Source organism: Gossypium arboreum, chromosome 6 (assembly GCF_025698485.1).
Source record: "Gossypium arboreum isolate Shixiya-1 chromosome 6, ASM2569848v2, whole genome shotgun sequence".
NCBI classification, from domain to species: Eukaryota; Viridiplantae; Streptophyta; class Magnoliopsida; order Malvales; family Malvaceae; genus Gossypium; species Gossypium arboreum.
In genome coordinates this window covers 24926389-24940985 of record NC_069075.1, presented here as the reverse complement: position 1 = coordinate 24940985, position 14597 = coordinate 24926389, and the positions used below count along the sequence as shown (strand labels likewise).

General features: G+C 34.1%; 3 protein-coding genes across 3 annotated transcripts; 2 read left to right on the top strand and 1 right to left on the bottom strand.

The window, feature by feature from the left end:
• Positions 1 to 456: 456 nt before the first annotated feature.
• Positions 457 to 3015, top strand: LOC108472925 (protein NRT1/ PTR FAMILY 4.5-like). Its single transcript, XM_017774491.2, has 5 exons — positions 457 to 722; positions 806 to 902; positions 1001 to 1218; positions 1344 to 1787; positions 1882 to 3015. The coding sequence occupies exons 1-5, from the start codon at positions 720 to 722 to the stop codon at positions 2833 to 2835; spliced, it is 1716 nt and encodes a 571-aa protein (XP_017629980.1). The 5' UTR covers positions 457 to 719; the 3' UTR covers positions 2836 to 3015.
• Positions 3016 to 3258: 243 nt separating this feature from the next.
• On the top strand, positions 3259 to 6152 carry LOC108472433 (oil body-associated protein 2A-like). Its single transcript, XM_017773956.2, has 4 exons — positions 3259 to 3574; positions 3664 to 3746; positions 3835 to 3949; positions 5636 to 6152. The coding sequence occupies exons 1-4, from the start codon at positions 3289 to 3291 to the stop codon at positions 5890 to 5892; spliced, it is 741 nt and encodes a 246-aa protein (XP_017629445.1). The 5' UTR covers positions 3259 to 3288; the 3' UTR covers positions 5893 to 6152.
• Positions 6153 to 6828: 676 nt separating this feature from the next.
• Positions 6829 to 13867, bottom strand: LOC108474294 (integrin-linked protein kinase 1). The gene is made up of 12 exons (XM_017776266.2): positions 12430 to 13867; positions 12273 to 12347; positions 12091 to 12186; positions 10724 to 10809; positions 10302 to 10422; positions 9899 to 9978; positions 9433 to 9495; positions 9195 to 9301; positions 8983 to 9068; positions 8191 to 8312; positions 7736 to 7847; positions 6829 to 7282 (listed from the first exon to the last, which is right to left on the bottom strand). The coding sequence occupies exons 1-12, from the start codon at positions 12748 to 12750 to the stop codon at positions 7178 to 7180; spliced, it is 1374 nt and encodes a 457-aa protein (XP_017631755.1). The 5' UTR covers positions 12751 to 13867; the 3' UTR covers positions 6829 to 7177.
• Positions 13868 to 14597: the final 730 nt, after the last annotated feature.

The window sequence follows — 14597 nt, the reverse complement described above, 5'->3', positions numbered from 1 at the left end:
GAGAAAAGGCAGACCCATTAGACAGTAATTGGCGAGCGTCAGTACAAAAAGAAGGGGTTTCTTGTAACACCATGTCAGCAACACTTGATGTCACAGCTTACCTATCAATCCAGATCGTAATATTCAAAGTGAACCGATCCTCTCTGTGAGTTCTGTCAGCTTTCAGTTTGGGTTTTCCTCCCCAACAAAAACAATGCTTTCTTACATGAATCATCACCGGACCCACATCGGAGAACAATGTAATACATTAACTGATGCCCTCAAGTTTCACACAAAAGAGGCATTCGGTATTATAAAAATATTTGTATTATTTTCATAGGGTGCTGACAGCTTTGTGGGCGACGTTCAAACAGATTCCGATATTTTGATTCATTTGAGGTAACCTAAAATTCCTTCTGCTTATTTTTGTTCCATTACTTTGTTATATGTCCCGATTTCAAAATCACTTCCAACAGTACTTCTGACTATTAGAATTTCGTATGTCACTACGTCATTTCCATGCATGCTTAATTCCAAGTTGCTAGGGGAACTATCTCCTACTTAAGTCGGCGATATCCAGCTGCATTGTGTTGTGGTCTATGAACTGTTTTCGTCCACCATTAGTGTCACTCTCTTTGAACCAATTTATATAAACAACTTTCTCGTTGCTTGTCCTACCATTGGTGATTAATCTGTTGCACTAGGCAAACAGGACCAGCCTGCAAGTTAATTAAGTAGCAATGGTATATTTTCTGATATTCTTGGCATAATTTGCTCACTCATTTTCCGGTGAAGGGAATAAAATATTTTCATGCTTTTGTTGTAGGAGAAACTCGAGCTTGTTGATGGTAAGGTGAATTGGAAGGGGGAAACAGCTGTGAAGCATAAGCATGGAGGACTGAGAGCTGCTTTGTTCGTTCTAGGTAAGTGAAGGCTTTACCATACATCCTTTGTATTGCAGAATGGAGAAGAATTTTTTGGTTATAAACTCACATGTATAGGACTTCTTGTTTTTCTGCAGTGGCGTTTGTATTTGAGAACTTGGCAAATCTTCATTTGGCCGTCAACCTGACGACTTACTTCAATGGGATTTTGCACTTCCAAGTATCTGATGCAGCTAATGCTCTAACCAACTTCATGGGGACTGGTTATATCCTTTCCATTATCTTTGCTGTCTTCGCAGACACTTATATTGGCAGATTTAAAAGTATTCTCATTTCTGGATCCATTGAGTTCCTGGTAGGCTATTGCTAGAGCTAGATTTCATGGTTCTTAATTTCACGGCAGACTAGAAACTTCATAAAGCAACTGACAAACTTGTTGGTTTCATGATGTGTTTATTTTTGAATAATCCTTATATCTAGGGACTAGCATTGCTCTCAGCGCAAGCTCACTATTCGAGCCTCAGGCCACCGCCTTGTAACGTCTTCGATCCGACTTCTCGTTGCGAGAAACTTGAAAGTAGTGATACTGTGTTCCTCTACGTTGCTCTATACTTGGTTGCTGCGGGAATGGCGGGGATTAAAGCCTCGATACCATCCCATGGAGCTGATCAATTCGATGAGAAAGACCCTCGAGAAGCTAAGACAATGTCCAGTTTCTTCAACGGTTTATTGTTCGCCTTGTGCATTGGTGGTGCAGTTAGTTTAACGCTCTATGTCTGGCTTGATGATCATAAAGGATGGGATGTTGGATTCGGAGTCTCTGCCATCGCCATGTTCTTGGCTCTCATCGTTGCTGTATTGGGATGGCCATTGTATAGGATACATGTAGTTCAAGGAAGTAGTGTCCTTCTGGAACTCATTCAGGTTTGCTTGCATGAAACTCCATCAATTAATTCTCATTCATATATAGTTCATCTCCCGATAGACAGAACTTTACTTGCTTTTGGTTTGCTTGAAGGTTTTTGTTGCAGCTATCCGCAATAGAAATCTTAAACTCCCTGAGAACCCTCTGGAGCTTTATGAGATTGACAAAGACAAGGAAGCTGCTTTGGAAGATGATTTCCTGCCTCACAGAGACGTTTACAGGTTCCTGGATAAAGCAGCCATTAAAACAGCATCTGAGAAACCAAATCCATGGAAGCTCTGCAGGGTAACCCAAGTAGAAAACGCAAAGATCTTACTTGGAATGACCCCAGTTTTCGCTTGTACCATAATCATGACCCTTTGCTTAGCTCAACTCCAAACCTTTTCAGTCCAACAAGGCCTTACGATGGATACAACAATCGTTGGCTCTTTCCACATCCCACCTGCTTCTCTACCAATCATTCCTGTTATTTTCTTGATCTTCATAATCCCCTTCTATGACCAAATTGCTGTTCCCCTTCTCCGTAAAGTCACTGGCCATGTCACCGGGATCACTCACCTTCAACGTATAGGAGTTGGCCTCATCCTCTCCTCCATATCTATGGCTACCGCTGCAATCATGGAAGTGAAGCGCAAATCCGTGGCTCGAGACCACAATATGCTGGATGCTTTACCAGTGCTGCAACCATTGCCTATCAGTGTCTTCTGGCTCTCATTCCAGTACTTCATTTTTGGAATTGCAGACATGTTTACCTATGTGGGTCTTCTTGAATTTTTCTATTCTGAAGCTCCTCAAGGACTTAAAACCGTATCCACTTGCTTCTTGTGGACTTCCATGGCACTTGGCTACTACCTCAGTACCATTCTGGTTCAGATAGTGAATCGTGCAACGAAACATATTACAAACAGTGGGGGTTGGTTAGCTGGCAACAATATTAACAAGAATCATCTTAATCTCTTCTACTTGTTACTTGCTTTGCTGAGTTCGGTCAATTTCTGTGTGTATTTGTTTGTTTCTTGGCGTTATAAGTACAGGTCTAAGAACTAAGATGGACCCAAGACAGAAGCCAACTAGACCTTCATTTTATTCCATTTCAGCTTTATGTTTATGTCAAATTAAGTTGGTGACAAGATGTAGAGATCGAGTTCCAAATGTATTTGTATTTGTATTTTCATATTATATTGTTTGATGATATAAAAGTAAAATCCCAGACGCAATTTGCATTCATTTCTTCTTTCTGGTTTCATCAAATTTAAGGGACATCAAAGATGGCAGAGAAAATCTTGGCATTACTGAACTTTTAAGATCGGCCCCAAGTTTCCCTCACAAGCACCCACCTGTCGAGACATCTCGCCACCGTCTGCCACCTCATCACCATGCATGTCAAGGTGGCCACCAAATATCCCTCCACGTCCCCCCACCTACTTTCTCGATTCCCTTATAACCCCCTAAATTTTCAGAACAATCTTCAAACCATACCCCCTCCACAAGTTCTTTTCAATGTCTTCCAGTGACAAGTTCCCGGCTCCGACACCGGCTAAAGGTGCGGAGGCAACGCCACCAGGGCAACCCATGTCGATGGGTCAGCATGTGGTGGACAAGGGAGCATCAATGCTGCAGGCATTGACCCCAGTGAAGCAAATCAGCCAACATGTCTGCACCTTTGCCTTGTATAGCCATGATATGTACCGTCAAATCGAGACTCACCACTATGTTAGCAGGCTCAACCAGGACTTTCTCCAGTGTCCTGTTTATGATTCCGATGACTCCAATGCCCGCCTCATTGGTCAGTTTCCTTTTACGAATATAGTTGACAATCAAACAATATATTGAACAAAGTTTTTGTTTTTGTTTTTGTTTTTCATTTCAATGCAGGAATTGAATATATAATATCCGATAGATTCTTTGAAGCTCTGCCTCAAGAAGAGCAAAAACTTTGGCATTCCCATGCTTATGAGGTCTCTGTTGTTTTATCCCTTTTCTTCTTAGTGTTTACGTAGTAAATTATAGTACTAATGAAGATGATAAGCGCGGAATTTGTCGCAGATAAAATCAGGGCTCTGGGTTAATCCCAGAATACCAGAAATGATAGGGAAACCTGAACTGGAAAATCTTGCAAAAACCTATGGCAAGTTTTGGTGCACATGGCAGGTTGACAGAGGTATATATATACAAGTCAATTTATAGTACCTACAAATCCTTGCAATGGCCGCCCTTTAGACCCGAGTTTGGTTCGTTATTACCAAAAATTTTGCACACCAACTTTGGGCTCCAACGGTCAACGGTCGACCTGCTCAATTTTTTTTATTTAATATCTAAATAATTATTATTTTGAGAACATTTTAAAATATTTTTATATGAACTTTAGAAATATATATATTCTAGGGAATGGACTCATTCATAGATAAAAATCATTTTATCGTATTATTAAAAACAATTCAATTATTAAATAATATTTTAACAATTTTTATATAATTGATATATAAATTTTGTAATTTTTACCTTGAATCTCAAATTTTAAATTTAGAATCTCAAACTACCCAAACTTATAACTCTAAACTTTAAAATTAAACTTAAACCTTGAATTCAAACTTAAACTCAAACTTATAACTCTAAACTTTAAAATTAAACCTTTAAAGTTAAACATTGAATTCAAACTTAAACTCAAATTTATAACTCTAAACTTTAAAATTAAACTTTTAAAGTTAAACCTTGAATTCAAACTTAAACTCTAAATTTTAAATTTGAACTTCAAAATTAAAGTATAGGTTTCAAATTTAGTATAGGTTTCAAATTTTGAGGTTTTGAATTTAAAATTAATAATAAAATAATTATTAAAATTATATGTTAATGATTGTTAATTATTTTTAAATTATGTAATAATAAAAAATTATTTATTTATAAAAATATAAAATGCTTACTTTTTTTAGAGAATATATATTAGATATAGACGAGTGTCTAATAATATTTTATTATTTTTAAATTTAATGACGTGATACTATTTTATTGGTGTTTATTTTATTGATGCTTAAAATTATACATTTTAAGATTAACTTAATATAATTTATTTCCATATTTTAGATGTAGATTTTTATAATTGTATTTTCTTCCATTTTTCCATTTTCCATTCTTATATTAGTTTTATAAATTTGCTATTTTTTTTATAATTTTGTTACATATGTACCATAATTTACCAGTATTATTTTATTTTACTTTTATCTAGAATTATTTTTATATAATATAAATTATATCACATTTACATGATATTATAATTTAAATATTAAAAAATAGAAGTATAAATTGTATATATTTAAAATTTTAAAATATATATAATTTTAAAATTGTTAAATATTAAATGAATAGGTTTATAAAAATAAAATAATTTTAAAATAAAAATATGAATATATATTAATATTTTAATTGAAATTATATAGAACGAGGATATGCTGGCAACAATTTTAATATAAACTGAAACACAGTTAGTGGACATTTTAAAAATTTAAAAACAAAGAAAAGAAAAGAAGAAGAAGAAGAAGAGATAATTGACACTTTTATAAAAAGTAACAATGGACCCAAAATTAATGGATGAAATCAAATCATAGTTTAATCTACTCCATGGATGGGACCAACTCAATCTGATTCAACCCATATTAAAACGATTTGGGTAGTGATGGGTTAATAGGGATGTATTCGAGTAAGTTTTATATTTCGAGTCTATCATATAAACTTTGATTTGATTTTGGTTTGGATGCATAGATGGATTTAATCAAATGTGTATGATATTGATAATATATACAATAACTTGATAAATGCACACTAAATGAGTGATGTTTGGGTGGGGATGAAGGTGACAGACTTCCACTTGGAGCACCAGCATTGATGATGTCACCACAGGGGGTGAACCTGGGGAAAATCGAGCCAGAGCTGGTGAAGAAGAGGGATGACAAATACAGCATCTCAACCGAAGCAATTATGCAGTCAAGGGTGGAAATTGAAGAACCTGAATGGATCAATCCACAGGCTGATTACTGGAAACAGCATGCCAAGGGTTTCGCCATTGACATCGAGAAAACTGAAATGAAGTTGAGAGCTCCCATCCCTTAGAACTTGCCTTTGCCTATAACCACAAAATATTGTGCCTAATCACTGCTAGTCTTGTGTTGCTCTTCAATTGTGTGTGGGGTAGGTTTTTTGCAATAATCTGTAGAAATGATGTGGTACTATCTATCACATTTTTACTTTTAAGTCAAAGTTGTTTTTCTTTAAGCAAATTACAGAAGAGCTTGTAATTTCTCGTAATTTTTTTGGACAGTGAGACAAAAATTTAGTTACGCTTTCAGCTTCTAGCTGTGTTTTTTTAGAAATACTTTTGGCAAAAAAAAAAAAGAATGCTAGACAAAAAAAAATTATTTTTAAAAATACTTTTGATAGTTTAATTATATTTTCATCCTCTAAAAATACTTTAGATAGTTTAATTACATTTTCATCTCTTCAACACATGTTATTTTTCATTCTCCGATTAATTACTTAAAAACATTTAAAATTTATATTTTATATATTAAAATATTAATAAAAATTAATTATTTTTAAAAATTATAATTAATTATTTTTATATTCTTAATAAAATATCATAATATTAACTAATTTAAATTTTATTTAAATATATATTTATTACATCATAACACTATATTTAAAGTAGACATTTTATTTCTAATTTCTAAAAATACTTTTTGATAGTTATATTAAACACTTAAATATTAAATTTTTTTTGTAAAATCACTTTTTCAAAACAACACTTTTCAAAAGTAACGCTAAATAAATACTAATTCACCTAAATCAATCCCCAATTTTTTACTTAAAAAGCATACTAGCTCTTTATACGAACAAAATAGAAGTTAATTAAATCTCGTACATGAAACAAAATCGTGCTATTTTAATCTCATAAATAAAACAAAAACAAGCTTTCTCCTCAATAATCTTAGAAAAGTACAATCAATCGAATGCAGACATAATAATTAAAATAGCTTTGCTTGATTTGACTTTCTTTAGCAAAACCGTTTTCTCCAATTCCAATTCCAATTCCAATTCATATGGTCCAAATACGTTGTTCTTGTAGTAGTTCCCTTAGCTGATTATGATAGCATACTTTTCTTTTATGCAGCTTATGATAGCATACATAATGTACAGTAGAAATTACAAACAAATGGAGTGGAACAAAATGTAGTTCTCAGCCCACAAGGCAGAAGGGAGAACAAATCTTAAAGACATCAAACATTTTATTTTCTTTTTTTCAAGTATGCTCCTGGTTATACGCTCAATCTTTTAGCCAATAAACTGAATAAATTTTGCAGACTTATAAGCTTTGGAAGATAAAGCACCAGCCATTCATTCATATGCTGTTAGTAGATCGAGATGAACTGCTACGGCTGCTTGGACTAGAATGATCTTTCTTCAGCATTGCCTCCAGATTCTGAAAGCATTTTAGTGGTCTAACCTGTACATTTTGCAACCAACCAACCTTAGTTAAAAATGCACCAGGATGTTACCTTTTGAAAGGGACTCGGACACTAAACCAAATTAAGAGATGACTAGCCATCCATTCTAGCCAACCAAAAATATGACTGATACTGCTACTTGACAAACATGGCGAAAGGATCCTGTTTGCTAGCCATGAACCAAAATCACGAGGGAGGTCTGGACTAATGGCCTATTTTGCTGGCCAATCAATAACAGGAAATTTGGCAACTCAATATAACACCCTTATTTTCATCACTTCTGACCTTTCACTAGGGATCAGAATGTATTAAGAAGAAGCTGATTGCCTCACAAAATTTCAATAGCTATGTGCCTTTTTGTTTGATACTAAGCTTCAAATATGAGAACCTTCGATGGAAACATGTGCGTGAGAGAATGACAGGGTCAGGCTTTGGAGAAAGAGAGAGGATACCTTCCAACGCTTTCTATGACTGAAACTGTTGTGAATAGATTCAAGTCTGGTTATAATCTGTCTGAATGTAGGTCGCTTGGCAGGTTTCTCATTCCAACATTCCTCAATTAACCTGGAATTAGAAGGATAATATTAGCATATCTTCTATATATACATATATAATATATATATGTCTGGCCCCTAGATGCATATACCGCCCTGACAGAGAGATGCAATGACTAATATGCTACATGCTAATTCATAGAATTAAAATTTCTTCAAAAGATTACCAGATGCCTTGCAGAAGAGAATACGGGATTATTAATTCATTTTAGATGTATACATGCATGTTGGTATGCCTCTGGTGCCATGAGTGCATATCCTGAACTCAGACTTAAGAATTAAGCTTGATGACAAACTAAAAGAAGGAAGCAAAATTACTATAATTATTATTGAAGCCAAAATGTAGTACTCACTCTTTGAGCCCATGGGCATAATGCTTAGCTGGAGCTTTGAAAGGTGGACGCTCCCTTGCTGCATATACCTTAGGAACTTCATTGTCTTGCTTAGCAGAAAATGGTGGGTAGCCTTCAATCATCTACAGAATAGCACAATAAAATCACTTATTAAGGCTGTTGCAATCATTAGACTTGGTATAGAACAAAAAGAAGAATAAAAAGAAAAATTAAATTAAAAACAGCACAACAGGCATCACAATAAAGGGGATCGAGCAGGGAAGAAAAGCAGAAACCCTATTGTGCCTTCCATCGTCTTATGGGGAGAAGTGGAAATAGAAACAAACTTTTAATGCCCGGCTAATTTAGAGGAGAAAGAAAAAGACAATTGTCCGGCTTCATATTTTTCAGGTAAGGTAGAGCAATGAGAAGCCCCAGCTACTCAGAAAAGCTAGACTCGTAATTGACATTTTAAATAATGTTAAAATATTCAGGTTATACATTCCCGCATGCACACACAGACACACACACACACATATATATATGCCGAAATATTTGCTATCATTCAAGATTTCCTACAATGTCTCAACTACCACTCATTGAATGAGTACAAACAACTTGCAAAATTATAATATTTCTTAACCATGGTTTAAGAACTGTAAAAACTGGTAAAATTATTACAATATCTGTTTTTCCCCTCCTTAAAACCGTGTAAAACAAATCTCTTTTTCATAAATATTCTTCTCAATAATCATCAAGGCATTTGACTATGAATCACGCTGATCATATTATCAAAAACCCGAAATAATTTACCTCCTGTAAGATCAGAGCAAATGAAAACACGTCTACTTTGGTATCATAATCATCATTCTTGAACACCTCTGGAGCAATATATCGGCCTGTATCAATAAGATCAAATATGTTTCAGCTTACAGCAAAAAAATAAAGGTAAAAAAAATGACAGCTTGAATTTGTAAAATAGAAAAAATTGAGGATAAACAGAACCAAATAGAAAGAGAACTCACAAGATGTGTCCAGACAAGTTAGAGGTTTATCTTCTTTAACGGTTAGCAGCTTGCTAACTCCAAAATCTGCAACTTTCAGATGTCCCGAATCATCCCTCAAAATGTTTCTGTTATTTCAATTGTAAGCACATAAAAAGTTCTGACCATTTCAGAAAATTCAAGGGGACAAAACGTCTTTACAGTAGCCTAAAGCTAATTTTGTTGGGAAAAGAAAACCCATCTAAACAAGAAAACTTACGAAGGCTCAAGATCACGGTGAATTATTGGTGCCGGTTTGTTCTCATGTAAATAATTCATTCCCCTGCAAAAGATTATAGAAGATAATATTCGATTTCACGAGGAAGAGACTATCAGCCAGCAAAGGAATGTTTCATGCATTAATCAGTTTTATTTCTCAATTAACTCTAAACATAAGCTTTGTAGTGATCATCTCAACTAAAATCATCTAAGACCAGCAAGCACAGTCTTAAGTTTAAAAACTAATTTTTTTCCCTGCACTAAAATGTATAATCATTTTGCAGCTTTTAGATTTCCCTATTCATATTCTTCATAAAGACTGGATATCGTGCAACAGATATACTCGTGCACAATTAGCAGTAACTCTAAAATGAAATTTGACAAAAAAACTGTCCATTTATGACTAGGAAAATAGCCATTTGTCAACATGTATTCAAGAATAATAATTTCCCGGTACAATAACAAACCTTGCAATATCAAGTGCAAATCTCAGAGCTGTAATTGGTTTCAAGGCTCCTTTTCTCTTCAAGAAGGCTCGTAAATCTCCCTGCAAAACAAACAACAATCAAGACCAATTCTACTGATAATTTTAGATTTAAACCAAATAAGCTAAGAGATAGATTTAAGGTGAATGTCTTAAAATCCTATTATTCATCCACAAACAAAATTAACAAAACAAAGGAAAGATATGACATTATAGTTCCCTATCAATGCCTTAACCAACATTTCATACAAACAAAAACAAATCATGGCACCTCAATTATGCAGCAAAGTTATAACATCAGAAAGCCAAAATGTCAGAGGGAAGTAAATTATTCATACAAAAGAGTCCTTAGATGCTATGGTAGCAAATAAGATGCCGATTAAAACCTTGGGTAAATATTCTGTCACAATCATCATAGGACTACTTTGAGTTACTGCACCAAGAAATTGAACTACATTTGGATGTCGAATTTTCTGAAATAATGCAAGCTCATCTCGAAATGCCCTCCTGAGAAAAACCAAGAATTCATGTATCATAATGTGTGGAAGAAAAGGACCAACGCTTAGTCCAAGAATTCTTATCCCTAAAGGCAGGCATCAGGCTCTAGGATTTGAAGACCCAATAACAGGTTCAGAATCTTGATACCCACAATAACAAAAGAGAAAACATAAAGCAAAATGTGCCAACCCCACTGTTCAGCTCCTCGTCTCACTCATGCTCTCCTACCAGAATATATATATAATATATATATACACGCACAAACACAACATAGAAAGACTGGAAGAACATCTTGAGTTATTGAACTTACACTTTATCCTCATCGGTAAAAACTTCATCTCCAACCCTTTTCACGGCAACTTGAGTTCCACGCCATAATGCAATGCAGAAGGTTCCCTGCAATTTAGTCATAGAAATGACTTAGCTCAGCAGCAACTAAAGAAAAATTGAAGATGCAATAACACATGGTCATCAGGTCATGAGTTGAATGTACATATATATATTTAACATGAACGAAACAACCTATGTTTTTAGAAGCACTGTGCTCCTAGAAATGCATAACTGCCCTTATGTGTCTCTCTTCGGAACTGCATTGCATAGATAATGAAACTCTTTGCTCTGTGCAACAAAAAGTTTTATATATTTTTTACTGGTCATCTACCAATTCTTTATTGTCAGTTCTAACCTCCCTCCATAACTAGAAAAAACAAAATAACTTACATAGATACAACCAAGCCACTACTTCAAAAAGTACTAGCATTCTCCACAAATGTTGATAAGCATTATTTTAGGCCACATTTGGATGGATGGTGAAATTGAAAATAATAATTGAAGTTAAATTAGTTGTTGTAGGTGTATAATCTGGGCAATGTCAGAGTCAGAGTGAAACCAGAGGGACATCTATTTAGAGCAAAGGCAGTTGCGAGTGCTGAGGTGAAATTTAGTGAAAGAGAAAATAGTCATTAAAAATACTAATATATTTGTAATAGACTATTTATTTTATAGATATTCCGACACTATTTAAATATAAATTCTTGAAATTTCTATTATCTACTTTTTTTATACAAAGCCTAAAACTATGCATAATCCCTTTCCAACCCTGTGGATAAGCACATTTGAACACACATCCTCCTACACCGGCAACAATACCGATGCCAACTGAGCTAAGACTTGGTCAGCATTTCTATTATCTACTTATGTATTCACTTATAACATAAATTAATTTATCATTTTAAATGAAAAAAATAATTAAAAACCTTTAAATGAAACAAAATAGAAAATTCGAAATAGCCAAGTGTTGAAAATTTAAAGAACGAAAGCAAGGGTGAAAATGGCAAGGGGAGTGCGATTGGAGGGAATTCTCCACCAGACCCAAAAGGGTCCAGCTGTCCAGTGAAATTGCAGTATGTTAGAATGGTCTCCACCGTGCTGCCCTTGTAATCAGAACAACAATTCGGGGCGATGGAAGATCAATTACGCCGTACCGGGCGCCAAGTTAAACGTACACTGAGAAACAGATCCAAACCAAAATTGTTCTCCTTATGAATGCAAATGTAACCACTATTAGCAAGTCCCCAGGTCTTGATGAATTTCCCAATAAAAGTCGTCCTTTACATAACTATGATTTAAACAATTATGAAACCATGATCAGCAACATATAATAAAATAAGAGATTACCTTTGTAATGTTGACGCTGTTAGTAAAATCAAGTTCTTTTGGATCAATCTCATATTCTGGAACTTCACGCGCGTGATTTACATGCATTGGAGCCATCTAAGACCAAAATTCAACAAGCAACATAAATAGAAAAATCAGCGAAGGAAAAAGATTTCCAAATAGAAAATTCAAAAGGAACTTACAAAAGGCTTAGCTCCATGTTTCTCCAGAAGCTTAATCACATCATGATTCTTATAATATACAGCATCTGCCAAAGGCTATTTAACCAAAACTATATATATTAGAGAGAAAAAAATATAAAAAGAGCAAAGCAGGAGGCAATTTTGGTCTTTTGCTTACAGTGCTTCCCCATCGATCTGTAGATTCGACGTCAGCGCCGCGCTGAAGGAGCAAGGAAACGACATCGGTCTGTCCTTGACAAGCTGCAATATGGAGAGCCGTCCGATCATCGATGTCGCGGAAATTAACATTGATCCCCGAGTCCAAGAGCTCGCGAATGCCGTCCAAATCACCTTCGTTGGCCAAGTACATCAACCTAACTCCTTCATCTATCTCCTCTCCTTCCTCGTTCTCTTTCCCATCGGCTTCGCCTCTGTCTCTCTCCGGCGCCATCGACGATTGCTTCCCTAATGTAAACCTCACCGCCGCTTTGTTTTCCATCACTTAAAAAGAACAAGAGAATCAAAGAAAAGATAGCTACTTCTCTTCGTAAATCCAAAATAAAGTATGATCTTCAATTTGATTAACGCTTAATTAGAGAAGAATTAAACAGAACTGGGGACCTGACGTGTAGATTTTTACAATGAAAGTAGATTGAGAGATTTTGGGGAGGTTTTATAAAGAGAGTTCAAACCAAAAAAAAAGGAAAAGAAATGAAAGCTGGAAAGAAGTCGCTGAAGTTTCAGTATTGGTTAAGGTAACGTATTTTCCTAAGGGGCTGTGGTATCCACGCGCTGTAGATGCGTGAGAGTAATTTTGGCGACGTAGCGGTGGATAGGAGATAGTTGACTAACTTATGACGGGAAGTTAACGCGCTCCGTTAAGCGGAACAATAACAAAACGAAATGGGAAAACGACGACTTTATACTTTATTAGATATTTGCGGAAAGGGGTAAAGATTCACCGCTAATTCATGATCAGACAGTTTTAGTGCAGATGAGCCGTGTGGAGAGGGACCACATATTTTAACAAAAAAATAATTGCACCTGTACATCTCACATCAAATGTCTCAATTGAATTTTTAAATGAATATTATTTCAATCAAATTTTGGTTTTTTTACCTAACTGACCCAAAATAATTAATTTATTTATGAAAATAATCTAAATCTAAAATTATGAGTAAATGATGCATTTTTCATCGTGATCATCGATGTCACTGGATTAGCTAATCATCGATTTTTTTTAAAAATATTTTTTTAAATGTTGTTATTATGTCATGTGACACTATTTTGTTAAAAATATTGGTATTTAAATAGAAAAAAATTATTTTTAATTGGTGTCGCCTGTTGGGCGACACCTAGTAAATTTCTAAAAAAATATATTTTTAGGTGTCATCATCATGTTAGACGACACCGGTGATTTTTTTTTAAAAAGCATTATAGAAAAAGTAGTTTAAAGTTTTGGTTATTATTTTAGAATATTTAGAGCCGGCTACTAGGAGATTAGAACTGTAGAGGTCAACGAGAAAGAGAAAATCTCTTCTTTGGTGTCAAAATTAGCATGAAAAGCCACTATAATTGGAGACATCAGTGATTATTAAATACGAAGATTAGGATTTTCAATTGAGAAAAAAAAAGAAAAACAAAAAAAACAAAAAAGACAACTTAGTACATAAAAAAAAGAGACTCTTGAATGGGAAAAAATTAGAGAATCAAGTATGGGAAAAAAATATAATAATATATATTAAAAATAGAGTTATAAAAGGAAGTTTAATATTTTATGGAAAATACCTATCTCTACTTTTCATATATGTTATTCTCTTCCTTTCTCATATTTAATTATTTTTATTTTTCATATATGTTATTCTTTTGTTTTCCCATATTTGATTTTCTCTTTCTTATCTCTATTTTGCATATTTGTTATTCTCTTTTCTTCCCATATTTGATTCTCTATTTTCATATATATATATTAGTATATTTCTTTTGTCATAATTCTTGTTTTCTATAAAATATTCAATTCCTTTTTATATATTTATTTTACATATTTGTTATTCTCTTTCTTTTTCATATTTGTCTTTCTCTTTCTCATTCCTTTATATTTCTCTCGTATCTTTTTATTTTTCACTCTCATACTATCTAAGATTATTTTTTTAAATAATATTTCATCCACTAATGGTGGCGTAGACAAGTCAAAAAAACAAAAACTGCCTATGAAGCAAGCATCGGTCACAGGCTTCTCCTTTTTCTTTTTTTTTTTTCTATTTCAATTGTTTCTATTCAACTTTTTTTTCTATTTCACTTTTTTTTTTTAATTCCCACCGATGCTTCCTGACAGACTAACGGTACCTA

Coding starts and splice junctions, on each gene's coding strand:
- LOC108472925 (XM_017774491.2), top strand. Junction 903..1,000: donor AGCTGCTTTGTTCGTTCTAG/GTAAGTGAAGGC, acceptor GTTTTTCTGCAG/TGGCGTTTGTATTTGAGAAC. Junction 1,219..1,343: donor CTGGATCCATTGAGTTCCTG/GTAGGCTATTGC, acceptor CCTTATATCTAG/GGACTAGCATTGCTCTCAGC.
- LOC108472433 (XM_017773956.2), top strand. CDS start 3,289: ATGTCTTCCAGTGACAAGTTCCCGGCTCCGACACCGGCTAAAGGTGCG. Junction 3,747..3,834: donor GGCATTCCCATGCTTATGAG/GTCTCTGTTGTT, acceptor AATTTGTCGCAG/ATAAAATCAGGGCTCTGGGT. Junction 3,950..5,635: donor CACATGGCAGGTTGACAGAG/GTATATATATAC, acceptor GTGGGGATGAAG/GTGACAGACTTCCACTTGGA.
- LOC108474294 (XM_017776266.2), bottom strand. CDS start 12,750: ATGGAAAACAAAGCGGCGGTGAGGTTTACATTAGGGAAGCAATCGTCG. Junction 10,810..12,090: donor ACAGCGTCAACATTACAAAG/GTAATCTCTTAT, acceptor ACTAAATTGCAG/GGAACCTTCTGCATTGCATT. Junction 10,423..10,723: donor TTTACCGATGAGGATAAAGT/GTAAGTTCAATA, acceptor GGTTTTTCTCAG/GAGGGCATTTCGAGATGAGC.